General features: G+C 53.3%; 2 protein-coding genes across 2 annotated transcripts; one reads left to right on the top strand and one right to left on the bottom strand.

Moving 5' to 3' along the window:
* Positions 1–1,084: 1,084 nt before the first annotated feature.
* On the top strand, positions 1,085–11,412 carry LOC144945826 (cytochrome P450 2U1-like). Its single transcript, XM_078874374.1, has 7 exons — positions 1,085–2,554; positions 3,713–3,913; positions 4,580–5,115; positions 5,801–6,062; positions 6,736–6,897; positions 7,517–7,684; positions 8,024–11,412. Exons 1-7 carry the CDS (start codon positions 2,386–2,388, stop codon positions 8,239–8,241), a joined length of 1,716 nt encoding a protein of 571 aa, XP_078730500.1. The 5' UTR covers positions 1,085–2,385; the 3' UTR covers positions 8,242–11,412.
* Positions 11,413–11,498: 86 nt separating this feature from the next.
* LOC144946012 (choline dehydrogenase, mitochondrial-like) lies at positions 11,499–23,954 on the bottom strand. The gene is made up of 10 exons (XM_078874748.1): positions 23,818–23,954; positions 19,997–20,329; positions 18,522–18,662; positions 17,121–17,380; positions 15,886–16,037; positions 15,627–15,756; positions 14,748–14,882; positions 13,478–13,620; positions 12,699–12,801; positions 11,499–12,400 (listed from the first exon to the last, which is right to left on the bottom strand). The coding sequence occupies exons 1-10, from the start codon at positions 23,850–23,852 to the stop codon at positions 11,985–11,987; spliced, it is 1,848 nt and encodes a 615-aa protein (XP_078730874.1). The 5' UTR covers positions 23,853–23,954; the 3' UTR covers positions 11,499–11,984.
* Positions 23,955–25,636: the final 1,682 nt, after the last annotated feature.

Here is a 25,636-nt window from a genome sequence, read left to right on the forward strand (position 1 = left end):
TGTCAGGTCAGAGGGAGTTTTACCTCTAGATTATAACCCAGCATCAGTGTCAGCTCAGAGGGGTTTTACCTCTAGACAATCACCCAGCATCAGTGTCAGCTCAGAGGGTTTTACCTCTAGATTATAACACAGCATCAGTGTCAGCTCAGAGGGGTTTTACCTCTAGATTATAACACAGCATCAGTGTCAGCTCAGAGGGTTTTACCTCTAGATTATAACCCAGCATCAGTGTCAGTTAAGAGGGGGTTTACCTCTAGACAATAACCCAGGATCAGTGTCAGGTCAGAGGGGTTTTACCTCTAGATTATAACCCAGCATCAGCTCAGAGGGGGTTTACCTCAGTTTAACACGTCGGCTTTCGCGACCAATATTGTTCATAATAAAGGTTTTTGGGTTCGATCGCGTAAATAGAAAATTTTCGAAACCCTCCACCACCAATTAGTAAAGGATTTGTCACGTAAACAAAACGCCAAATAGTTACTACTTGAGCCCACCGGTGTGTTGGAGAGTAACTCCACATTTACAACGTGAGTAGTACGACGTTTCGCTGGTAATTACATCAACCAGTATCATCGGGCGATTTGCCAGAATAGTGAAGCAATCCACCTGCTTCCGGTCTTAAATAGAGCAGTGTCAGCTCAGAGGGGGTTTACCTCTAGATTATAACCAGGACCAGTGCCAACTCAGAGGTTGTTTTACCTCTAGATTATAACCCAGGACGAATGCCAGTTTAGAGGGTTTTTTTACCTCTAGATAATAACCCAGGACGAATGCCAATTCAGAGGTTTTTTTACCTCTAGATAATTACCAGGACCAATCCAACACCCAGAGAGGATTAAATGGAGCGCGTGGAGTGGATTGAGTACACAACACGAAGTGGATTCCATACAAAACGTGGAGTGGATTCAATACAACACACGGACTGGACTCCGAAGTGAATGTCCCCTAACGTTACCCAAATCTATTCACACAACATGGTAGTATAATAACACAGCCCAGCATAGTATTATGCTGTTATCATGTATTAACATAAGATATGATACAGTATAGGACAGATGCTACATTAGAGCGACTGTGACCCGAGACGAGAGGCCGGGTGATGCCGCGCACGCTGATGGCGTCACGTCACAACAAGCCCCGCCCCGCGGCTTTGGGGGACACCACGTGGGTGCGAGTTGAGCCGTGACCGAGAGCCAGAGCCCAGGGATAGAGTCTCAGCTCTAGAGCCAGGAGAGAGTCTCAGCTGTAGAGCCAGGACAGAGTCTCAGAGCCAGGACAGAGTCTCAGAGCCAGAGCCAGGATAGAGTCTCAGAGCCAGGACAGAGTCTCAGAGCCAGGACAGAGTCTCAGAGCCAGGACAGAGTCTCAGCTCCAGAGCCAGGAGAGAGTCTCAGAGCCAGGATAGAGTCTCAGCTGTAGAGCCAGGAGAGAGTCTCAGCTCTAGAGCCAGGAGAGAGTCTCAGCTGTAGAGCCAGGACAGAGTCTCAGCTGTAGAGCCAGGACAGAGTCTCAGCTGTAGAGCCAGGAGAGAGTCTCAGAGCCAGGACAGAGTCTCAGAGCCAGGACAGAGTCTCAGAGCCAGGACAGAGTCTCAGCTCCAGAGCCAGGAGAGAGTCTCAGCTGTAGAGCCAGGACAGAGTCTCAGCTGTAGAGCCAGGACAGAGTCTCAGAGCCAGGACAGAGTCTCAGAGCCAGAGCCAGGATAGAGTCTCAGAGCCAGGACAGTCTCAGAGCCAGGACAGAGTCTCAGAGCCAGGACAGAGTCTCAGCTCCAGAGCCAGGAGAGAGTCTCAGCTGTAGAGCCAGGACAGAGTCTCAGCTGTAGAGCCAGGACAGAGTCTCAGCTCTAGAGCCAGGACAGAGTCTCAGCTCTAGAGCCAGGACAGAGTCTCAGCTCTAGAGCCAGGAGAGAGTCTCAGCTCTAGAGCCAGGATAGAGCCTCAGAGCCAGGGCTGAAGTCTACGCTGCAGAGCCAGGATTAGAGGCCCTCATAGGTGCTACTCGCTGACAGCACTTGCCCCAACATTCTGTTCAGGCTATACGGGGGATCTTTGGCTTTGTATAACTTATTTGGCAACGTGCCTAAAACCAACGGTGCTAATCGAAGATGCAGGGGAAGGAGACCAAAACACAAAAAACGCTTCTAGACAAATGGGTTTGTCAATCTAGATTCTAGATGATAGACGATTTAAAAGTGCATTACTCCCAGCGGCTTGCTAATATCGGTAGAACGTTCCAGACGGCCGCAGAAGCTCATCCAGACGCGACGCGAGTGACCGTCTTCGTTCGATGGCCAGCAGCCAAACTCCGCTTTTAGTATCAGCGCTGAGCGCCCGCGGGTAGTAACTGAGGCCGCCACAGTAACTCGGGGGGCTCCTGGCCCCAATGTCTCTCCTCCTCCTCGCCGCCCTCGTCTCCGTCGCCTCGGCGCTCCTCTCGGCCCTCTGGCTCCGGCGCCGGGGACCCGCGGCCGCCGGGGGGCCTCTCCCCCCCGGCCCGCGGGCGTGGCCCCTCGTGGGGGGGCTCCCCGCGCTGTGGTGGGAGAACCGCAAAGGTGAGGGGGGGGAGGGGAGGGGGGTGGAGGGGAGGGGGGGTTGGGGAGGGGGGTGGAGGTGAGGGGGGATGGAGGGGAGGGGGGTGGAGAGGGGTAGAGGGGGATGGAGGGGAGGGGGGGTTGGGGGGGGTGGAGGGGGGGGAGGTGAGGGGGGTGAAGGGGAGGGGAGGGGGGTGGAGAGGAGGGGGGTGGGGGTGGAGGGGAGGGGGGTGGAGGGGGATGGAGGGTGGAGGTGAGGGGGGTGGAGGGGAGGGGAGGGGGGTGGAGAGGAGGGGGGTGGGGGTGGAGGGGAGGTGAGGGGGATGGAGGGTGGAGGTGAGGGGTGTGGAGGGGAGGGGAGGGGGGTGGAGAGGAGGGGGGTGGGGGTGGAGGGGAGGGGGGTGGAGGGGGATGGAGGGGAGGGGGGTGGAGGGGAGGGGGGTGGAGGGGGATGGAGGGGAGGGGGATGGAGGGAGGTGGAGGGGAGGGGGTGGAGTGGAGGGGAGGGGGGGAACCCACGTATCCCCCCACTTCCCTCGCCGTGACGATTATCGCGATAACCACGACTTTGTCAATTTCTGTCATCGATTTTTGGTTGGTGGCGCCTTGACTTCGGGGGTAGTTTGACGCAGTTGCCCCGTTACCAGGTCGACTTTTACCAAGTTACCGACTGTTTGACATGGTGCCCTGTTGTCCTGACAGCGGCATGTGTGCTTAGTTACCAATGGACGTGGTGGCTTCACGCAGTTACCCACCGACTGACTTGCTGCCCCGTTCCCATGGCACCAAGCTCTGCGTTACTTAGCTACCTGTGCCCCGTTGCCAGGGCAACCGCGAGGTATTGCTACGCGTAGTTACCGTTCGACGCGGTGCCCCGTTGCCAGGGCAGCCGCGAGGTATTGCTTCACGTAGTTACCGTTCGACGCGGTGCCCCGTTGCCACGGAAACCGAGAAGTATTGCTACGCGTATTTACCGTTCGACGCGGTGCCCCGTTGCCACAGCAGCCGCGAGGTATTGCTGCGCGCAGTTACCGTTCGACGCGGTCTCCCGTTGCCACGGAAACCGCGAAGTATTGCTACGCGTATTTACCGTTCAACGCGGTGCCCCGTTGCCACGGCAGCCGCGAGGTATTGCTTCTCTTAGTTACCGTTCGACGCGGTGCCCTGTTGCCACGGCAGCGGGAGGGCTGCTGCACGTTGCGCTGGAGATGCTGGCGCGTCGCCATGGCGACGTGATGAGCATCGCCACGGTCGCGGGCCGCCCGCCCGTCGTGGTGTTGAGCGGCGCCACCGCCGTGAGGGAGGCGCTGGGCCACCACCCCGAGGCCCTCGCCGGCCGCCCGGACCTGCCCCTCGTCCGCCTCGTCACCCGGCGCAAGGGTGAGAAGGGGCTCCCCCCCCCCCCCCAGTGGCAGCAACAGCGCGTACGCGGTGCGTGCACAGCGCAGGCGTACACGTGGGTGTATCGATACTTGGACTCGCACAGAGACCATCGATAGAGCCACTGAGAGCCAGAGGCTCGCGGGGATGCGTCGTACACCGATTGCTTAACGGTGAATCAGGAGACACGTGCAGAATGTGATTCTCGTCAGGCCCCAATGCTGTGAACAGGTGCAGTCTCCAGCTCTTAGCAGCGTCCACTCTGTCTCTCTGGCCTCCCTATGAAGAAGGGGTATTGCCCGAAGCGTCACCTATTTATGTTTCCTTGTAAGGCCACACACACGGTGTAGTTGAGTAGTGATTGTGTGAGTAAATGCGGAATGAGTGAGTGATTTGGTGGGGAGTGACAGTGTCGTGGTGAGCACGCTGCGCGAATAACCCGAGACAAGTGATGATGATGCCAGAACCAGTCCTGGGCCTCCCCTAGGTCGGCATCGCCATCGTGGCGTAAGAATGGTGGACGATCGAGAGTAGAGGCGCAGGGGTGGCAGAGCAGATGGAGCTGAAATAGTCTAGCCTTTGTGATGGGAGTGTTGTTAGGCGAGTGGTTGTTGGTCATGTTGTGGTGGTGGTGGCCCTCTCTCCCCAAATCGCCCCACACCGCAGGCATCGTGTTCGCTCCCCTGGGGGCCACGTGGCAGCGCCACCGCCGCTTCTCTCACGCGGCGCTGCGCCGATTCGGAGCCGGACTCGCAACCGCAACTGCAACCGAGACAACCGGATCCAGATCCGAATCTTGCTCCATCCCCTCCCCCGGCCCCACCTCCCCCTGGCTGCTGGAGACACGTGTGGAGCGGGAGGTGTCGAGTCTGCTCCGCACGCTTGCGTCGCGTTCGGGGGGGGCGGTCGCCCCCTTCTCCCCGGCGCCGCTCATACACGGCGCCGTCGCCAACGTCATCTGCGGCCTCTGCTTCTCCCGCCACTACCACAACCACGACGGCGGCGATGGCGGCGGCGGCAAGGACGACGATGAAGGCTGTGCCGGATTCCGCTGTGCCCTGCGGTTGATGGTGCGCGGCATGGAGCTGGCGTCCAACAGCCCGGCCATGCTGATCAACGTCGTGCCGGCGCTCCGCTTTCTGCCGTGCGGTCCGTTCCGGGAGCTCTTCTCCACCGTGGACGAGGTGTCCCGCTTCCTCAAGGTCCGGAGAGCCCCGCCGAGTCTCGCGACGGTCTTGTCAGGGGGGTCCTGCCAGTGCCGCTGCGTGGTCTAGCCTGGGGCGCCTCCAGTGGCAGCTGTCTCTGCGCATTAGTCGGCCAGTAAAGGCGGGAGGGTGGCGATGATTGCTATGCGGTCTAGCCTAGGGGCACTCACCTACACACTCGCTTACCCACATACTCACCTATTCACCCACCCACTAACCCAATAGAAGACACCTAGCAATTATAGGAAACCCTTTTTGGCCAAGGGAAGACACAAACCATGTGCTGAAACTATTCGCCTCACCCACTATAAACCCACCCACATGGCCATTGTGAACCCACCCACTGACACGGCCACTGTGAACCCACCCACATGGCCACTGTGAACCCACCCACTGACACGGCCATTGTGAACCCACCCACATGGCCACTGTGAACCCACCCACTGACACGGCCATTGTGAACCCACCCACTGACACGGCCATTGTGAACCCACCCACATGGCCACTGTGAACCCACCCACACGGCCATTGTGAACCCACCCACTGACACGGCCACTGTGAACCCACCCACACGGCCATTGTGAACCCACCCACTGACACGGCCACTGTGAACCCACCCACTGACACGGCCATTGTGAACCCACCCACTGACACAGCCATTGTGAACCCCCGCCTCTCCAAGGGGATAATCCGTGAGCACGAGGAGACCCTGGATCCCGCAAACCCCCGCGACTTCATCGACGCCTTCCTCGTCGAGTCCCGCGGAGGCCACGACGACGACGATGAGGAGGGAGGAGGGGAGGCCCCGGGAGGGACGCGGGGAGGGCTGGATGCCGATGACCTCTTCTACATCGTCGCCGACCTCTTCATTGCCGGGACCGACACGACGGCCAACACCCTGCTGTGGTGCCTCCTCCTCATGTGCACCTACCCGGCCGTGCAGGGTGAGCGGGCGGGCGAGCGGACGGGCGAGTGGTGTGAACGAGTGGGCGGGTGAATGAGTGGGCGGGTGAATGAGTGGGTGGTTGAATGAGTCGGGAAATGCGCAGGCGGGTGGATGAATGAATGGGTGTGTGTGAGGAGTTAGAGACGCTTCTGCTGAAACTGGAGTGTGCCACTAAGAGGTGGGGCCTTACCATCAGCCCCACCAAAACGAAGCACCTGCCTGGGTATTTTGTGAGTGGTTAGCTGAGTGAGTGGGTGGCCGAGTGAAGGGGTAGGTGAGTGAAGGGGTGGGTGAGTGAAGGGGTGGGTGAGTGAAGGGGTGGGTGAGTGAAGGGGTGGGTGAGTGAAGGGGTGGGTGAGTGAAGGGGTGGCCGAGTGAAGGGGTGGGTGAGTGAAGGGGTGGCCGAGTGAAGGGGTGGGTGAGTGAAGGGGTGGGTGAGTGAAGGGGTGGCCGAGTGAAGGGGTGGGTGAGTGAAGGGGTGGGTGAGTGAAGGGGTGGCCGAGTGAAGGGGTGGGTGAGTGAAGGGGTGGGTGAGTGAAGGGGTGGGTGAGTGAAGGGGTGGCCGAGTGAAGGGGTGGGTGAGTGAAGGGGTGGGTGAGTGAAGGGGTGGGTGAGTGAAGGGGTGGGTGAGTGTGCTGGTGAGGGAGCGTCTCCGTGTCCCCACGTCTCAGCGCGCGTTCAGGCCGAGCTGGACGCGGTGGTCGGCCGTGGGCGCCGCGTGTCTCTGAGCGATCGCCCGCGCCTCCCGCTCACCGTCGCCACCATCATGGAAGTGCAGAGGCTGAGTTCCGTGGTGCCGCTCGCCATCCCCCACTCGGCCACCCGCTCCGTGCGTACGTATACACACACAAGTGTGCAGGTGCACTTTGTATGTGTTTAGGTGTCTGCGTATTGCAAAGTGGGGAGCGGTAGTGCAGTGATTAGCGCTGCACTGTGCTGTGAACCCGGCAAAGACTGCTCACAACCAATAACTGATATTTTAACCGGTCCTGGGTCTCCCCTAAGTCAACTCAGCCTCAAATGAGTACATTGTGCGATGTGTATAAAACATCAGCATTGGAGAGACAAAAGTGGCTGGGCGAGCGTGGTGGTGCTGGCCATGCCACCCCTACTCATGGGTGGCCTTCAAGGTGCTCGTTAACCGCACTTGCCCCAACAAGGCTGCATGGGGGATCTCTGTGCGGGGAGTGGAAGCGCAGTGGTTACCACACTGCGCTTTCCGCTCACGGCCACCAACACCAGTGACGATTATTTTAACCAGTTCTGGGCCTCCCCTCGGTCGACTTAGCCTAAAAAAATCAGTTCCTGGTGCGGCGTGTGCAAAACACCAGCACTGGGGAGACGAAGGTGGCCCGGCCGGCATAGTCGTGTTGGCCACATCACCCCCTCGCTAACGGCACTTGTCCCAATGGTACTGCGTGGGCTACACGGGGGAACTTTGTCTGTGCGCAGAGCTGCGGGGGTTCACTGTACCCCAGGGCAGCGTGGTGCTGCTGAACCTGTGGGCGTGCCACGTGGACCCCCGCGTCTGGGCCCGGCCACTCCTCTTCGACCCCGAGAGGTTCCTCGACCCCCACGGCCGCCTGCGCAGGAGGGACGCCTTCATGCCCTTCGGCATCGGTGGGTGCACCTAGCTTGGCACCGGGCAGTGTGGGTGACCCTCGGTATGGTGTAGCTAGCGTGGCACGTCAGTCCGAGTGAATAACTGTGTGAGGGTAGTTGTGTGTGTGTGTGTGTGGAGTTTGTCTGTAACCTCTCTGTTCTGCGGAGTGTATGTGTGGAGTTTGCATGTTCTCCCGCGGTTCTGCGTGGGTTTCCTCCGTGAAAGTCCGTCACCCTGGCCGAATGACCTTCTCGTGTCTTGGTGCCTTCTTCAAGCGACCTCATGGAGAGATGCGCGACGGCTGTGCCCCCCCCTCCCCTTCCCCGTGTCTGTGCTGCGTCTCTGCGCGTGTGCAGGTCGCCGTTCCTGTCTGGGCGAATCTCTCGCTCGCGTCGAACTCTTCCTCTTCTTCTCCGCACTCATGCAAGAGTTCACCTTCACCAGCTCCGCCCCCCACAGCCCCGACTCCGCCCCACAAAGCCCTGTCCTCCAAGGCACCTTCGGGTTGACCTACGCCCCTCCACCTTTCACCCTCACCGCCGTTGCCAGGGCGGTTGGGGAAGTGGCCACGTGACCGCGGAGAACTGGACCATACTTCACGGCTAGCGGTCACCGCTTCCTTCTGCCAGATTTTTCACAGGCTGCAAGTTCCCACGGCGTCACTTCCTGCCTCTTCTTCACCTCCCCGTGACATCACCCCCCCCCCCTCCCACCACACCCTCACCTCCCTGTGATGTAATTTCCTCCCTCATCCTCACCTCCCACTTCCGATGACGTGGCACCATCGCGTTGTGGCATCATCGCGTCAATTTGTAAATATCGCCAGGGAGAAAGTTCTGAGTGTGGTTCGAACCCGGGCCACCTGCACTCAAAGAGCGTGGCCACGAGGACCCCGTCGCAGATCTGAACAAGTCGTCCTCTCGCTGCCTGGGCGAGCTCCGTCGCATTCATAACAAACAAAAACTCGGATCATTTGAATTGTAATGCTGCGTGCAGTTTTCGTTTGGTCTCAGAGAACGATTTAGGGATTGATTCAGAGTGAGTGATTTAGAGAGTGATTCAGAGAGAAATATTTAGAGGCAGCACGGTAAACCGCACGCAAGAGGGGAAGGCAAAGCCAAAACCGTCGCTAACAACAATTGCCCAAGTACTGTGATCCTCTATTTGGGATGTTTACATTCAATGAGTGTTTTTAGCATGCGGGAGTTAAAATGGAGCACCCAGAGAAAACCCCAAACGTGCGAGGGAGGGGGGGATTCATACCCAATCCCCCTACAGATGGAAATGAGTCCCACTTGCTGCTCTGCCATCGTCCCCTGACCCTAAGCCAGGGGGGCAGCAATGCCCGGCGATCACAGGTGGAGAGGGGGAGTTTCACGCGTGCGTACGGTCCGCCAACGCCTCACTGGTGGGTCACACAAATGTTGTGAAACTCCATTCCCGTGGGCGTAGAGGAGGTGGCCTACCTTGGCTCTCCAGGAGAAGGCAGTACAGCATGTAGACTAATCGCCATCTGTTTCCATCTGTACGGGGATAGAGTGTTGCTCCCTCACACATGTGGGTTTTCTCCCATGAGTATAAACAACCCATCATGAATTGGATGAAAACTTCTTAAAATAAAAATAATAAAACTAAGTGTGGTTCTCCTGGATAAATAAGTACATTGCCGTGGCCTCCACCGTGTGGATTACAGGGCCGCCAGCCGCTCCACGATCGCCAACCTCCCACTCTCGTCGCCAGGCTCCTGTGACGTCCCTTACCGGAACGAGCCAGAGGCGGCGGTCACATGGATGCAGTAACGCCACGTCAGACCGCCGACAGCCTGTGGCCTCTCAAATATGTAATTTAAAAAAATTTTTAATTGCAACAGCAAATGCCGACAAGCTGCATGAGGATACAAATAACAATAATAATCACGTCAGATCGTGACGCTGTGCCGCCAACGCACAGTGGTTGCTCGCTCTCACAGAGCGGACGACTCGGAGGCGACAGGAGGAACCAGGTGACCAGAAAGGCAGCAACAGCCATGCAGCGAGGAGCCGGCGAATTGATGGTTAGCGCCATCAATTGCTTGGGCATGTTTTGCTGTTCTGCCTTTTGGTGAGCCACGGTGCGGCTCCTCGGGAAGGGAGTTGCAACAGATGAAGGCTCGTCCACACTTTGCCGCACCGCGTGCTTCTGGCGATCCAGAATCTGGAGGTTGATTTCAAGGGCGACTCGGCCGGCAGACAACATCGGTGTATGACGGCGCCTCCTTGATGCTCACCTGTTGGGAGTTTCACACGATTTGTACGATCCACTAACCCTCACTGCCTCCACAGTGCCGATAACACTCAACTGAACCCCTCCCCCCACCCCAATTCATCAATTAATTGCCTTCTTTCAAGCAATACAAATTTTTGTATGGGCGACTTATTAATTATATATTTTTGTGTAGCTCAAAAACGACGCGGGGTCCCTAAACTGTGGAATCGGCTCGCACAAAACGCAGGCGCCGCGTGTCTCAGGCGCCATTGACGTACTTCTCGACTGTGAGTTAAACGAAGTTGTTGATAAAACCGTTGTTTTAAAAAAGACTCGTTTTAAGCAGTACAATTCTCCCTACTATTGTGAGTCTCGCTCGTAGATGCAGAAGCAAAGGAGAGAAACTCGGTGGAGGTTTTGCAAAACGTGCTGCTTCAGCTGCTGCCATTGCCGTGTATGCCGAGTGCTGTTACTCAACACTTCCCGCCGAGCCGGGAAGGGTGAAGGAGCCGGGCCGAGTGGAGAACGGAGGCTGTGGTGGCAGTGCAGACGCCGCCCCGCCAGATGCACCCAGCTGGTAGACTAACACTGCGGTGAACCCATGGACGCAGCTGCTGGTGCTGCTGGGTGGTGAGAGATCGGGGGGTGGGAGTTGAGAAAATTCCCCCCCCCCCTCCATTGTTTAAACAACTGCCGCACCGGGAGATCGAAGTCGAACGGTGACTTCTGGGATCGAAGTTCAGTGGCGTGCTGCTGACCACTACACCCCCACCGTGGCAGCTCGCAAGCCGTCCCCCTCGTTATCTATGGGCTAATTATGGCGGGTTGTTGTTGCTGCTGCTACGGACACTTCCATACGTGCGGCAAACCCGGTTTTGTTGAGTGTGTACTTTGCTGAAATTCTTTGGCATCATAAGCAGCCAACCATGCGAATCGGAGGTGCGGTGAAGGGCAACAATGCAGCAGCCACAAAAGGCAAAACATAAAACCGGTTTCAACAACCATGAATGATACATGATCGGTGGTGGCAGCGGCTTTTAATCCATATGGCAATCTAGAGCGATATCGAAGACTCGCTGACCATAAACAATGTCGGTTTCCATCGACCAACTGGCGAGCGAGAACGAATTTGACAATTGGTGGTTAACACATTGTTGTTCGTTATTCACGCATTTATTTCTCAGAAACGTGTTGGGTCAGGCAAGGGTGGGGGGTGGGGATACCCGTTTGCGACAAAAGTCAACAAGGCTGGGTACAGTAGCTAACCAAGAGTTGATAAACCACTACTCTAGGGCATGGGTCGGGAACCTTCGGCTCCGGAGCCGCATGCATCTGATTTAAATGTATTCCAAATCAGCACCAGTCATCAAATAGGCACCTCCAGTCAGCACGGTTGGCTTCGTACGGTGCGAAAGACGTTCAACATGCAACTTGACAATTGGTCTGAAGACTACTTAATACTTGTGACTGTACTGAAAGACTCAAAGAATACTTGATACTGTTTATGCAAATGAAAATAAAAAACATTAATCGATGGCTGAATACAGAATTTAAGTTTGCAAGGCATGAGCCGGTGCTCTCGCGTAATATCCGTGATGCAGTAATTTTTAGTCTGTTGCTGGTCGGCAATGCAGGAATCGACTCATCTTTACGAGCTTGGACACGATGCACCACTACGGTGCGTACGAGCGTTCAGGGTTTCAGCGCAATCGTCCTCGGAGTAGCACCGATTTCGGATTGATTGGTACCCCAGTCGCAGAGTTAAGTACACCCCTGGAAAAAAGTAGTGTCCTAGAAATAACATCTTTAATTGCCTCGGCCATTTTGTATTATTTGGTACCCTGGGGTACCGCCATGAGGATCATTTGACGTTCATGAAAAGGCAAAAAAACGCAATAAAGGCGATCAGCTTTCAGTGTTTGCAAGAGCCCTTTGCATGTCCGTGGCTTCATTTGATTTTTCACCTGCTAGCCAGTTTCACTTCGATCAGAAGCTCATCAATGCAACACGGTTACAAACACCCCAAACATCGCCCGCTTGCCTCCCAGATAGCAAGCAGCTGCTGTTCGCCACTCATTGGCGACCGTCGCCGGCGACATACACCGGCACGTGGCTGGGCGGCAGCGTCTCGCGGCCCCTCGCGAGGTCGGCCACTCTCTCCGCCACCATGATGGTGGGCGCGTTGGTGTTGCCGCTGGGCACGCTCGGGAACACCGACGCGTCGACCACCCGCAGGCCGCTCACCCCTCGCACGCGAGCGAACTCGTCCACCACCGCGGCGGCATCGTCCTCCCGCCCGCCCATGCGGCACGTCCCGCAAGGGTGGTAGGTCGTCTCAGCTTGTGTGCGAACCCACGCGTCCACCTCCGCCGCCGTCTTCACCCCGGGTCCCGGCGCGACTTCTCCACTGCGAAAGGGTTCCAAGGCGCGCTGCGAAACGACGTCTCGGGCGACTTCCACGCAGCGCCGCATCTCCCACACGTCTCTGTCTGCGGTTCGCGTGGGCGGCATCAGCAGCAGCACCAACTTTATCAACCGATTTAGGATGAATGTTGAACTTATTTTGCACCGTACGTAGCCAACCGTACCAATTGGAGGTGCACCGGGGGGGAAGGATAACTTTAGTTATAAAAGAAATTTGTTTCTCATTTAGATTTTCAATCTAGATTTAGGGCACAATTCCTGAGGGTTCAACGCCAATGTCGGATCATCCAGCAGCAGCATGGCGGAAACACCCACATCCACTATTTTTTGCCCTTCGCAAATGGGCTGTCATGCCTCCCTCACCTGTGCTCAGGTAGTTGGGCTGGATCAGCGGTGCATCCAGGGGATTGGTGGACTTCAGCTCCACCCACCCGCGGCTTTGCGGCCGCAATGCACACACGCTGACCTGGTGACGATAACGGAGGACGCAAGTTAAGTTTTCGTCGAGTCTCAAGATGTATTTTCAATAACTATTTAACGTATTTTTTTATTTTACCAGGTAAGGCTCATTCCTATTCAGGCAAGGCTCACTGAGCTATACAGCTCTTTTTCAGAAGTGACCTGGCCACAATTGCTAGCTCAACGAAGTGGCTTATCAAGTAGAAATGTATTGCAGCCAAATACTCTAAACAAACAAAGTTGATTTTAAATGTGGAGAGAAAAACTGGAGGACCCCGAGGAAACTCCACAAAACTACGGGATGGAACCCACGACCTCCTGCATACTAGGCGAGGTAGTTAACATCTCCTAGCCACCGTGATGATGTTGAGAGAGAGACGCAAACTCCAAATATACAGCACGCATCTTCAGGGTCCGAATCGAATTCGCCAACGTGGTGCCCCTAGGATCCGACCTGCCACGTTGTGTTCGGGAAGCTCACGTTGAGGTGGCAGTGCTCAGGGGAGGCAACGCAAAGTGTTGGCTTGGGCCCTGGTGGAAAAAATAAGCCGCCGCCCACCCCCCCAGTCCAATTTGCCCCCTCATCGTAGCTATGCTGTCGAGGGGAGTATCACAGTGGCCATTTGCATCAGTTAAATTCATGATACGGGCTCCACCGTGGTAACATGGAGATTCTACAGCACCTGGAAGGCCTCCATGGTGGAGTTTTCTCGGAAGTGGTTGATGACTTCGCCCGGTATGAAGTGGAACTGGAGGTCCGGGTGTCGAACCCCCGGCTCTGAGCAAACGAAACCGCCCGTGTCGATGTGGGCGGTGACTGCTGGACCTGGACATGGGGACACAGAGACACACGGGGACGTGAGGACACGGGAGATGCAGAGACACGAGGACACTTGGGGACACGGATGCGGAGACACACAGGGGCACGGAGACACGAGAACACAGACGAGGGGACACGGCGACAGACCAAGACGGAAGGACGCAGGCACACGGGGAAAGAAGTACACAAAGGACAAATCATCATTCCCATCATCCAAGGACATGGGGACAGACTGGACATAGCGACATAATGAGATATGCACAGGTACATGGGGATGCAGGGACATGGAAATGTGAGGATAAAGGGACAGTACAGTAGCACACATATACTGTGGTGTGTGGAGCGGGGTGCAGGGATTTTTTGGCGGCCCTTTGCTGCATTGGCATTGCTGCCGCATTGGCATTGCTGCTGCACATTGGCATTGCCCCTGCATTGGTATTGCTGCTGGTTGCTTTGGCATTGCTGCCCCGCCCATGCTACTGGTACTGCTAATACACTTGGGCTACGCCCATCTCCAAACCTTTATAAACAGTTTGCCTTTAGAGGCTGACCCCTTTTCCTGATGATGATCGCTTGTGTTGCGATCGAAACGTCGTGATATTTCTATTCACTTTTTTATTTTTATTTTATTCTATCTCCGTACGGAGACGTTGAAGACGGTTTGGGATTGGATCGGGAACCGGCGGAGGGATCCGAGTGTTTCGCTGACGAGGCCTCGGGTGCGGTTGAGGTGCCTGGCGGCGGCATTTTGGATCGTCCGGAGCGTGGAGGCGAGGGATTTCGTGAGATAAGAGAAAAATCGGTCGATGTGCGGCATTTTGGGAGATGCGGGATTTGGAGAGGTCGTGGAGACACCGGTGCAGCATCTGTCGTCCTCTTTTTTCTCCCTTCGCGTGCGGCTGCTGACGTAGACTCAGAGCAGCAGCTACAATTTCGCATCCAGGTGGTCAAGCCCAGACAACAATTGGGTCAGCAGGAGCAGCCGAGAGTGTCATCACCGCGTCGTCTCCTTCGTATTCGCGGATCGGGGAATTGCGTCGTGACACGTTGTACTACGGTCTGTCATGGACGAGCGCAGTCGCACGCCGTCGTCCTATTGAACCGCGTTGCGGACAAGTGTCCACCCTCCTCACCTGTAGACGTCAGCATCCACGCCAGCGCCGTGCGGATCATGTTGTGTGGCTTCTGGGCGGTGTAAGCCGTCAGGGGCTGCGTGCACCTCTGCTTAATGTTCATACTCAGGTGGTCCTGCAGGTTGCGACCCACGCCTATACGCCCGCCGGGGTGGTGGGGGGAGGAATGAGAGGGAAATCATCATCCCATTCAATTTACAACAACAGCCCATGACCAAACTGCCCAGAAGGCACGTCAACTCATCGGCTCTCCGAAGCCAAGCAGTGCTTGAGCCTGGATAAATACTTGGATGGGCAACCACCGTACATAAAACGGGCCAACTGCATGGCTACGTAACGAAGAAAAAAACGTATCGTTGTACTGTACTTCTATACTCCCACAGCTATGCTCGCTGCTTTCACTAACCTGCACCGACCAGTGTGGTGAAACATGGTCAAATAAAATCCGCCTGGTGTGGGGGATGTCCTCACCAAGCAACGGACTGACCTCATGGCTAGGTCAAGATAATTTAGTTTAACCGGGTTAGAACCCATAGGACCTCTCGATCCTATGGGTTCTCATTCGATATTCGGAAGCCACTGGACCTGTGCACTTTAAATATATATTGAAAACTAATTTCTTTAGAACTGGTTTTTGTATTTGGTTTGTTGTCCTTCCCCCCGCACCTCCGATTAGCACCGTTGACTTCGTACGGTGCGAAAGAAGTTAAACAAACATAAATACATCTTGCAAGAGTTACCCGGGTCACCAAAACGACAAAATCAATCGCGTTAAAACAAAGTAGAACAATCGAGTGACTAGAAATCTGGACGAACACAAGAGCCTGATTATGGAATAAATCGAAAAGGGTGCGCCGACAAAAACCAAGGTGAACCCACCAGGGCTGTTTACCAGCACCGGGATTCCCACTTGCTTGAGGTGCTTCTCCGGTCCAATCCCCGACAGCAAGAGCAGCTGGGGAGAGTTGATGGCGCCACCGCAGAGGATCACCTCCCGCTCGGCAAATACCTGGCAGCAGCAACGTGGGGCGGCATGGGGCGGTGGCAGCGGCAGTCACCAAAGGAGCCTTCGTCTGGCTCGATGAGCGCGAGCCAGCCCCCCCCCGCCTGCTCCCACGACAACCCCGCGGGACCTCACCTGCTCCTTGACCCCGCCTCGTAGCACCTCGACCCCCACGGCTCGCTCGCCCCGGAAGAGGACGCGGGTGGCCACGGCGCCGTCTCGCACCTCCAGGTTGGGGCGCGACAGTGCGGGGTGCAGGTACGCACACGCCGAGCTCCAGCGTTTGCCTGGCGGTGCACAGGTGCGCACAGGTGCGCACAGGTGCGCGCAGGTGCGCGCAGGTGCGCGCATTTACAATGTTGTGGGTTTACTCTCTAACACACCGGTGTGCTGTACTAGTAACGAATTAGCACGCTTTGTTTCCAAACTTTACTAATTGGCTATGGTGGAGGGTTTAATGACACATTTATATTTACGCAATCTAACCCGAAAAAACCTCGATTATGAAACCATTTCAGATTTTGTGACACTCATCATAATATTACTTAAGAATTATCAATGTGAAACGAAGGACACAGGATGGCTGAAACGTTTAGCCAAAGATAAATATGAGCAAAGTCCCATTCATACAAAGTTCACTGGACAAAATACAATTTTCGTTGGAGTGTTTGCAACGAAGGATGGTGGCCGACAGATAAGACTGGGCACATTTCGATTTAAAGCTTTCGTGACTGCAGGGATTCATCTTCTTGGTTCTTTCGGTAAAGTCACGTAGAAGGGAAATAATAAAATAAAAAAAATAAAACATAATAAAACAATTCTCACGACGTTTCGGCCACAACGCAAGCAGCCGTCCTCAGGCGAAGAATGACGACGTTTCGGCCACAACGCAAGCAGCCGTCCTCAGGCGAAGGTGGTGTTTCATTCATCGCCTGAGGACGGCTGCTTGCGTTGTGGCCGAAACGTCGTGAGAATTGTTTTATTATGTTTTATTTTTATTATTTTATTACTTCCCTTCTACGTGACTTTACCGAAAGAACCAAGAAGAAGACTGGGCACAGTTTGACAGTCAAGAGAGAGGGCCTTACAGTGTGAGGCCCCATTACAGCGCAAGGCCCTTTCTCTTGACTTACTGGGGCAGATGCTACCGTCACCGTGATGTTATCATCGGTGTCATCAGTAGAATAACGTGGTTGGCGTGGGTCGTGGTGCAAGGATATAGCGGCCCGGGGGTGAACAGTTGCACCTCCTGCACACTCGATATCTTCATCACTGATTATCATCGTCATCATCATGATCATAATTACGACCACCACCTTACGATCATCACTACTGCTGCAGCCGCCGCACGCACACACGCGCACACGCACCCTGATGGATGGTGAGGTCGTACCACCCGAAGCCCTCCTGCCGGAAACCATTCATGTCGTCGTTGAGCGTGTGGCCGGCCTGGCTCGCCGCCTCCAGGAAGGCGATGTGCAGCGGGCCCTTGGTGGGCACGCTCGACACGCGCAGGGGGCCGTCGCCGCCGCGGTACTCGTTGGGGCCCAGGGCGTGGCTCTGTGCTCGGCGGAAGTAGGGGAGGCAGTTTGCGTACGACCACCCGCTCGCACCGTGCTCTTGCTCCCACCTGGGGGGGGTGGACGGGGGAGAGCTCACCAGGCAGAGTGGGCCATATGTGTGCACGTTGAACTTCTTCCGCACCGCACGCAGCCAACCGTGCTAATCGGAGGTGTGGGGGGGGAAGGACAATAAACCAAACACACAAAGCAGCTCTAGAGAAACGAGTTTTCATTCTAAAATCAGCGGCGCACCGCACACCGCTGGCAGGGATCGTGATTGTTTGAAAGTGCAGCGGCACCGCTGCACTCGCACCAGAGCCACCGCCGCACCTCACCCTCTCTCGGCAGAGAGAGCCTCGTGCAAACAGAGAGTCGTGTCTACATTGAGCAGAGAGAGAGAGGCGCGTGTGAATACCGTGTGGAGGAATTTCGAGCTTTACCCTCGCAGAGGCTCACGCACGCAGGGGGCTTCAGACTTCGGGAGACTTCTTTTCAAGAGGGACCCTGGCTACTTTGGGCCTTTTCTTCCACTGCTGTATACGAGCGTCGAGGGCCACCACCAATGTACGCGCGGGCGTTATTAATTGCCGTGTTTAATTGTGATCGGCGTTGCGAGGCGGTGCGTGCTATTGTATGGTAATTGTGCTCAGTGTGAGAGGATCGTTTTCACACCGGATTGGCTCACAAGTGATGACATCACATTCATCCCTCTATTCAAGACCGAAACAGGAGGAGGATTACTCAAAAATTCTGGCTGTCGCCTCATGAGGCTGGTTGTAATTACCGGAAAAAAGTTGTATTCGAATTGTAAATGTTATGGTGTTACTCTCCAACACACAAACGGTGTGCTGAACTAGTAACTAATTGTCATGTTTTGTTTATTGACAAACCTTACTAATTGTCTGTGTCGGGTGGTGGCGTGTTGAATGACACATTTATAATTATGCGATCTAACAAAAAAAAAAACCCTCCATTATGGATAATACTGGTCGCGAAAGCCTACGTGTTACACTGTGTGAGAGGTTGTTGAGTCGTGGTGTACGCCATCGATTGGTCACAGTGCCAAACAATGGCAGGAGTATCAAGGCGGGAGTTCCGTGCCTGCAAGGCGTAGAACTAAGCGCTCCCTTCCCTTGCTCACGTTAACTCAGAGCGTTTGCACGACGACAGTTCCGTCCGACTCCTGCTTGAGGTGACGGCGCCACCCACCCGTCATAGTCCAGGGCGTGGCCCCGGATGTAGATCATGCCGTTCAGGGACGAGGATCCGCCCCAGACGCGACCTCGGGGCCAGAGGAGCGACCTCCCGCCCAAGTGCTCCTGGGGCTCCGTGTAGTAGTGCACTGCGTACCTGGGCACACGTCACACGCACGCACGCGTGCCGCGCGTGCCACGCGTGGCACGCGTGGCATGCGCGGCACGAGCGGCGTCAAGCGTCGACAAGAGTTTGGCAGAAGTGCACTGAGATGTTTCAGTTATGGTACGGGTGAGCCAGTCAATAAAGTTGGGCGCGGGTGAGCAATAACCGAGGACATCTGTTTAAGAAGTTGAGTCAGGAGGCACGGTGACATTTGGCTTCCCTTTTGGATTGGAATGGGAAACACGCGACACAGTTTCAGGAGAGGCGTTGCCGATCTCGTCGTTGCTAAATTTGGTTGTGAGAATTGTTTCTCAACCTACCGGTGTGAGCCAAAGCAAATAATTGGCACGGTGTTTCAACGAACTTCATTTCACTACGAATTCGTTTTAAAGTATTTGGTCCAAGGTCAACTTTTGTGAAAACTAATGGACATTTGTGAAAAAGAGCTTTATAACTCATCGGATTCCTCCAGTATAATTAAATATTTTTGATTATGTTATCGGAAATATAACTTCATTGTTATTTATATTTGGAGTATTTCCTGTATATTTTGAGTTTGCATGTCTCTCTCCCCGTGGTGGCATTGATTTTTTTACAGGACCTCCGGTTTTCCCCTCGACATTTAGTATTTGGCTGCTATACATTTCCACGTGATAAGCCATCTTCGTTGAGCTATCATTTGTGGCCAGGTCGCTTCTGAAAAAGAGGTAAATAGTTCAGTGGGCCTTACCCGGTAAAATAAGAAAAATAGTTTAGTTTACGTTTGTGCACTGTTGAAAGATATCTTCTGCAACGCGGTTGTGTTTTTGCTCTATTACGTTTCGTTTGGTCGATTTCTATTTTCCTCATCGCTGCACTTGTTTTTAACACTGTTGACCTGTCATTTTAGTGACCCGAGGTCGCTCGTGCAAATGACACTGACCTCTCTTGCCTCTTTACGTTCTCACACCGGTTGAACAAAAAAAAAACTATCTACAGGGACTCCTCTACTTACGAACGAGTTAGGTTCCAACTTCACTCCTGTCGATTTCAAACACATTGTACGGCATGCACACTGAACACGGCGAATGGCTTTGCAAGTTGTATAATCTCTTGTAGATGCCACCGGTTCTTCACGTTCTGCAGATGGAGATACCACCACACTGCGGTTGAATTTACGACTCTTGGTCCGAACAGGCGACTGGACATACGGACAGGTTTGTTCGTATCTCTGAAAGTTCGTAAGTCGAATGTTCGGAAGTAGAGGAGATCCCTGTACTTGTAACCAATCCCCCGTCCCGCCCCAGCGAGTCTCACCAAAGGTGTTGTGGGGGGGGGGGCCTCACTTGCTATTGTGGAGGGCCTTGCCCAACCCGGCGGGCATGTGGATGTGCCAGGCGAGCCGCTTGCTGCCCAGCACCGTATCCCTGGGGCCGGCCTCCAGCAGCAGCACGCGGGACGCCGCGTCCTCGGACAGGCGCCCGGCCATCACGCAGCCCGCGCTGCCGGCCCCGACCACCACGTGGGTGTAGTGGTTCCCCCCGCCGCCCGAGCCGAGGTGACCCCCGGCGGAGTAGAGGCGGCGTGCCGGGGGGGGCGCCAGGAGGCTCCGGGGCAGCAGGGCCCAACCGCGGACCGAGCCCCAGTGGAGACGCGAGAGGAGCAGGGGGAGCGTGGCACTGGGGAAGAGATTTCATCCGACAGAAAGTGGTGTACGTAAACTGTCCGCAGTTACTGAACATGGCTCCTTTGCGAAAGACAAAGTTGTCCCCGACTCGAGTTATAGTGAGGGAAAAAAGTATTTGATCCCCTGATGATTTTGTACGTTTGCCCACTGACAAAGAAATGATCAGTCTATAATTTTAATGGTAGGTTTATTTGAACAGTGAGAGACAGAATAACAACAACAAAATCCAGAAAAACGCATGTCAAAAATGTTCAGAGGACAACTGGGTGAAAGTGTTGTGGTCAGATGAGACCAAAATGGAGCTCTTTGGCATCAACTCAACTCGCCGTGTTTGGAGGAGGAGGAATGCTGCCTATGACCCAAGAACACCATCCCCACCGTCAAACATGGAGGTGGAAAAATTATGCTTTGGGGGTGTTTTTCTGCTAAGGGGACACCGCATCAAAGGGACGATGGATAGGGCCATGTACCGTCAAATCTTGGATGAGAACCTCCTTCCCTCAGCCAGGGCATTGAAACTGGGTCGTGGATGGGTATTCCAGCATGACAATGACCCAAAACACACGGCCAAGGCAACAAAGGAGTGGCTCAAGAAGAAGCACATTAAGGTCCTGGAGTGGCCTAGCCAGTCTCCAGACCTTAATCCCATAGAAAATCTGTGGAGCGAGCTGAAGGTTCGAGTTGCCAAACGTCAGCCTCGAAACCTTAATGACTTGGAGAAGATCTGCAAAGAGGAGTGGGACAAAATCCCTCCTGAGATGTGTGCAAACCTGGTGGCCAACTACAAGAAACGTCTGACCTCTGTGATTGCCAACAAGGGTTTTGCCACCAAGTCATGTTTTGCAGAGGGGTAAAATACTTATTTCCCTCATTAAAATGCAAATCAATTTATAACATTTTTGACATGCGTTTTTCTGGATTTTGTTGTTGTTATTCTGTCTCTCACTGTTCAAATAAACCTACCATTAAAATTATAGACTGATCATTTCTTTGTCAGTGGGCAAACGTACAAAATCAGCAGGGGATCAAATACTTTTTTCCATCACTGTACTAAACGTAGACATGCAAACAAAGGCCCGAATGCACAGATTAACATGTAGTTAGACCGGATTGCACACAGATGAACGTGTCACGAGACCAAAATTACACACAGAGACAAACATGTATTGAGACCAGATTACAGATGAATGAGAGAGAACCATGGGCAGAGCGACAATTGCACAAAGCAAAGCAAGAACGCATTGACACTTGAATTAATGCACAAATGAACCTCATGGCGGTACCCCGGGGTTCCATAGTACCCGGGCTCTCGCATAATGTCCGTAATGCAGTTATGTTTAGTCTGTTGATGGTCGGCGATGCGGCAATCGACTCATCTCGACGAGATGTACACGATGTACTATGGTGCATACCGCGAGCGTTCAGGGTTTCAGCGTAATCGTCCTCGCTGCGTTTCGACATCGCGGAGTAGCACCAATTTCGGATTGATAGGTACCCCAGTCGTGGAGTGAAGTACACCCCTGGAAAAAATAGTGTCCCAGAAATAACATATTGAATTGCCTCGGTCATTTTGTATTATTTGGTTACCCCGGGGTACCGCCATAAGGATCAAATGAACACAGCGACCAGAGTTTGATTCCCACTCACGACCAACACCAGTGAAGATTATAATCTGAACCCATCCTGGGCCTCCCCTATGTCGATTCAGCCTCAAGTAAGTGCCTAGCGCGGAGCGTAAACATCGCCACTGGGAACACAAAGGCGGCCGGACGTGGTGCCGTGCCGGCCTTCATAGGTGCGACTCGCTAACAGCACTTGCCCCAACAGTCTGTCAAGGCTAGACGGGGGACCTTTGTCTTTGTTGGCACCGCCAGGCAGAGGTTGTGAGTCTCCAGGCTCGCGCGTCACGCAGCCTCTTCTCGACCACCGAGGCTGCATGCCACAGGCTAGACGGGAGGATATCTTTGCCGTTTTGTCGTGTCACATTACACCCAGAGCTGCGCATTCTTCCTATAAACCCGATGAACGCGTTCGTAACAATTAATGCCACAGGATGAAGGGGGGGGGGTCTGTGCCGAGTTCTCCCTCTGCGCTCTGGTGGTGTGGCCATGGGTCCCAGCACGAACATTCATTCGTGCTGGGACCCATGGGCACACCACCACGTTTCCTTCCTCCACACAGCAACCGTCCTCCAAGCAGCCCACGTGGCACGCAAGGGATTCCGAGGCCACGTTCGTTGACATTGGGGATGGGGGTGGGGCAGGCAAACACGATCACGTTTTCCTGCGAATCGGCATCATTTATTTGGGACAGGAGGATGAGGAATCCGATTAGCCACGCAGCTGTCTTTTCTTCTCCTCTCCTCTCCTCACAGATGTCCCAGAGCATGAGCGGGTCAGCAAGTTACAATGAACAACAACGCGAAACAGGAGGAGGATTTCTGCGCAAATCTGTCTGTCGCCTGATGAAGCCGGTTGTAATTACTGGCGAAACGTCGTGCTCGAATTGTAAATGTTGTGAGTTCACCCTCCAACACACCGGTGTGCTGTACTCGTAACGAATTGGCACGTTTTGTTTACGTGGCATATTACTAATTGGCCGTGTCGGGTGGTGACGGGTTTAACGACACAGTTATATTGACGCGATCTAACCCCCAAAAAACGCCTTATGAACAACAATGTGCCCCTCCTACCTTTGCCTCTGCCATTCCATCCCCACTCTCAACTACGCCCGCAAACAACACCGTGGTCATCCCCTCGTTAGTGACCCTTGCACGGCATTATTTGTTGCTATGTTTGAGCCTTCGACACATTTAAATGGCAGCATATTTCTGCGTACGTGTAATGTGTTTTGCTTATTCAACATGTTTAATATGATTTAAAGTGTCCTCGATTATCAAACGTTGAAAGTTATTTTACATTTTCTTTGGGTCTTTCGGTAAAGTCACGTAGATATGTCGAAATAAAATAACAAAAATCTACGACGTTTCGATCACAACACAAGCGGCCGTGTGGTGCTGGGTTGTGCGTCTGTAATTGGTGTTGTGATCGAAACGTCGTCGTTTTTTGTTATTTTATTTCAACCTATCGACGCGACTCTACCGAAAGAACCAAAGAGTATGAATTCTTGCATTCGCGAAAGCTTTAAACCAATATTTATTTTACATTCCCAATAATAAAACTTGTGATTTAGAAGTTACGGGGGCGTATTAACGAAGAATGTTGTTGAAAAGTTATTATACACACACACATAATAAAACAACAATTATCACGCTATACCCAAGGGCACTCAACTCTTATCAATAATCACCTCGAGAAATAAGTTTTAGTTTGTTACACAGGGCGTTTCAAAAAGATGCACTCGATCTGAAATCGCTATATCTTCGAAATTGGGTCCATCTTTTTCAAACACCCTGGTATCTGAGATTCGGAGGCTCTCTCTGAACAGACCGAGAACGCAGATGGCCTTCCCCACCCGTACCAGCCAGACGCAAGACGATGATGATGAAGAATCATCCTCGCAGCCTCCCTGCCTCGCTTCCTTGCCGAGCGAGGTGTGGGACCACGTCTCTCTGCGGAATCGCCGATCCCCGTGCCAGGCTGACGACGCACAGACCGGCACCGCTCCCCCGCCGCGTTTCCTCCCTGACGATGGGGGAGGATGCTCGGGTTTTGGCTGTGCTCACAAAGTTCATCTCGCGTGTTCACGGTGGAAGGGTTGGCTGGGAGTGGTGGTGGTGGGAGGGGTCATGTCATGATTGCGTTATCCCTCGAACGCGATTCGCCCCGTAATGGTGAAGATGAAAGTCCGGCGTTGATTTGTGGCGAGTTATATTTTATATGCTCCGGTAACCAACCAGTGATTCCCTCCCCCCCGTACTTCCTCAACTCTCGCAATTCCGAACCCGGACCCTCCCCATGAACAAGTCCTCGGGTGTGGACCAATCAACTTCAAGGACAATGCATATATTATCATAGTTATGTTTTTTGTTTACATTATGGTTGCAGGTATTGTGGTCGATGCAAACATGACTCCTTGTAAAAAAAGGTGTCAGTTTTGTTGCCAGATAGAAGGGTATAAAAACAATTATCAAGTCCTACAAAGTCACCCCGCAGTGCATCACCGCTCGAGGGGACTGATGTTCGTTCCTCATTCCCGCTGCCACAGCGACCCAAAGGAAGATGATTTGACGGGCAAACCCGACCCAGTGCCACATTGCTCCGTGCATTCCGCCCAGGGCTGTGGCTGAGATAAAAGTTGCAATTTTATGTCATGTCGCTTTTTTAAAATCATTATACTGTAATGGAGCAAGTGTATGTTACCCCGTAAGCCAGGATTTTCTTCCTTTTTATTATTACACGCTTTTATTTAACTCACTCTGTTGTTGTTCTTGTCGTTGTTGTATCCTCAAATCTTATAACTAAATTTTAACCCACGTCCCAATGTGGTATCCACTGCAAACTTGGTATACTTATGTCATACTGATGACAAAACGGAATTCTATCATAAAAAAATGTTTTAAACCATCTTTTTAATGTTATGTTTCGACTTGGGTCTAATTGTCCACGATCAACAGTCCCTTGCGTCATGGCAAGCCTCGGGGCCACTTCCTGGAGTCGTGGAGTTCTTCCATTACTAGTAGGGTACATTTCATAAAAGCGTGTTTAAAAAAAAGTGTTTTAAATATATATTATTAAAGGCAATTTTTTGCACGCATAACATTTTGTGAAACATGTATTTTTCAAGTGTCAGTTAAAAATGGTGATTTAAAGTTTGGGAAACGTGACATCCGGGTTACGACCGTCCGATTTAAAACGCATTTAAGACGTATATAATCAGGCCTTCAAAGGCCTTCATTGATCGTTTTACGATACAGAAACTTATAACACGGCTCGGAACACATTTGGACAGCTATGGTTCTACCGTGCAATGTAGTAGAAAGTGAGCGAGGTTTATTTTTCAAAAGCTCAAGCAACTGAAGCAGAGGAAGAAGGCACTATTTTTTAAAATAAACATTTATACAAATGTATTTGTCAATTTAAGTAAAACATGTCACGTTCGTTTGACCTCAGAATTAATCAAATTTTATGTGCTGAATAAAAGTGGGTGGTGTGCATGAAGCAAATTTAACACAGCAAAAGGAAGCCATCCACTTTTATTCAGCACATCAAATTTCATACATTTCTGGGGTCAAAATGTATTTTCTACTTTTGAGTGAAAAAGTGTGTGCATTCAAAAACTCGTGTTTTACCTAATTATTATTTTACCGTAAAAACTATTTTAACTATTTAACGACGAA

This window comes from Lampetra fluviatilis, chromosome 39 (assembly GCF_964198595.1).
Source record: "Lampetra fluviatilis chromosome 39, kcLamFluv1.1, whole genome shotgun sequence".
NCBI classification, from domain to species: domain Eukaryota; kingdom Metazoa; phylum Chordata; class Hyperoartia; order Petromyzontiformes; family Petromyzontidae; genus Lampetra; species Lampetra fluviatilis.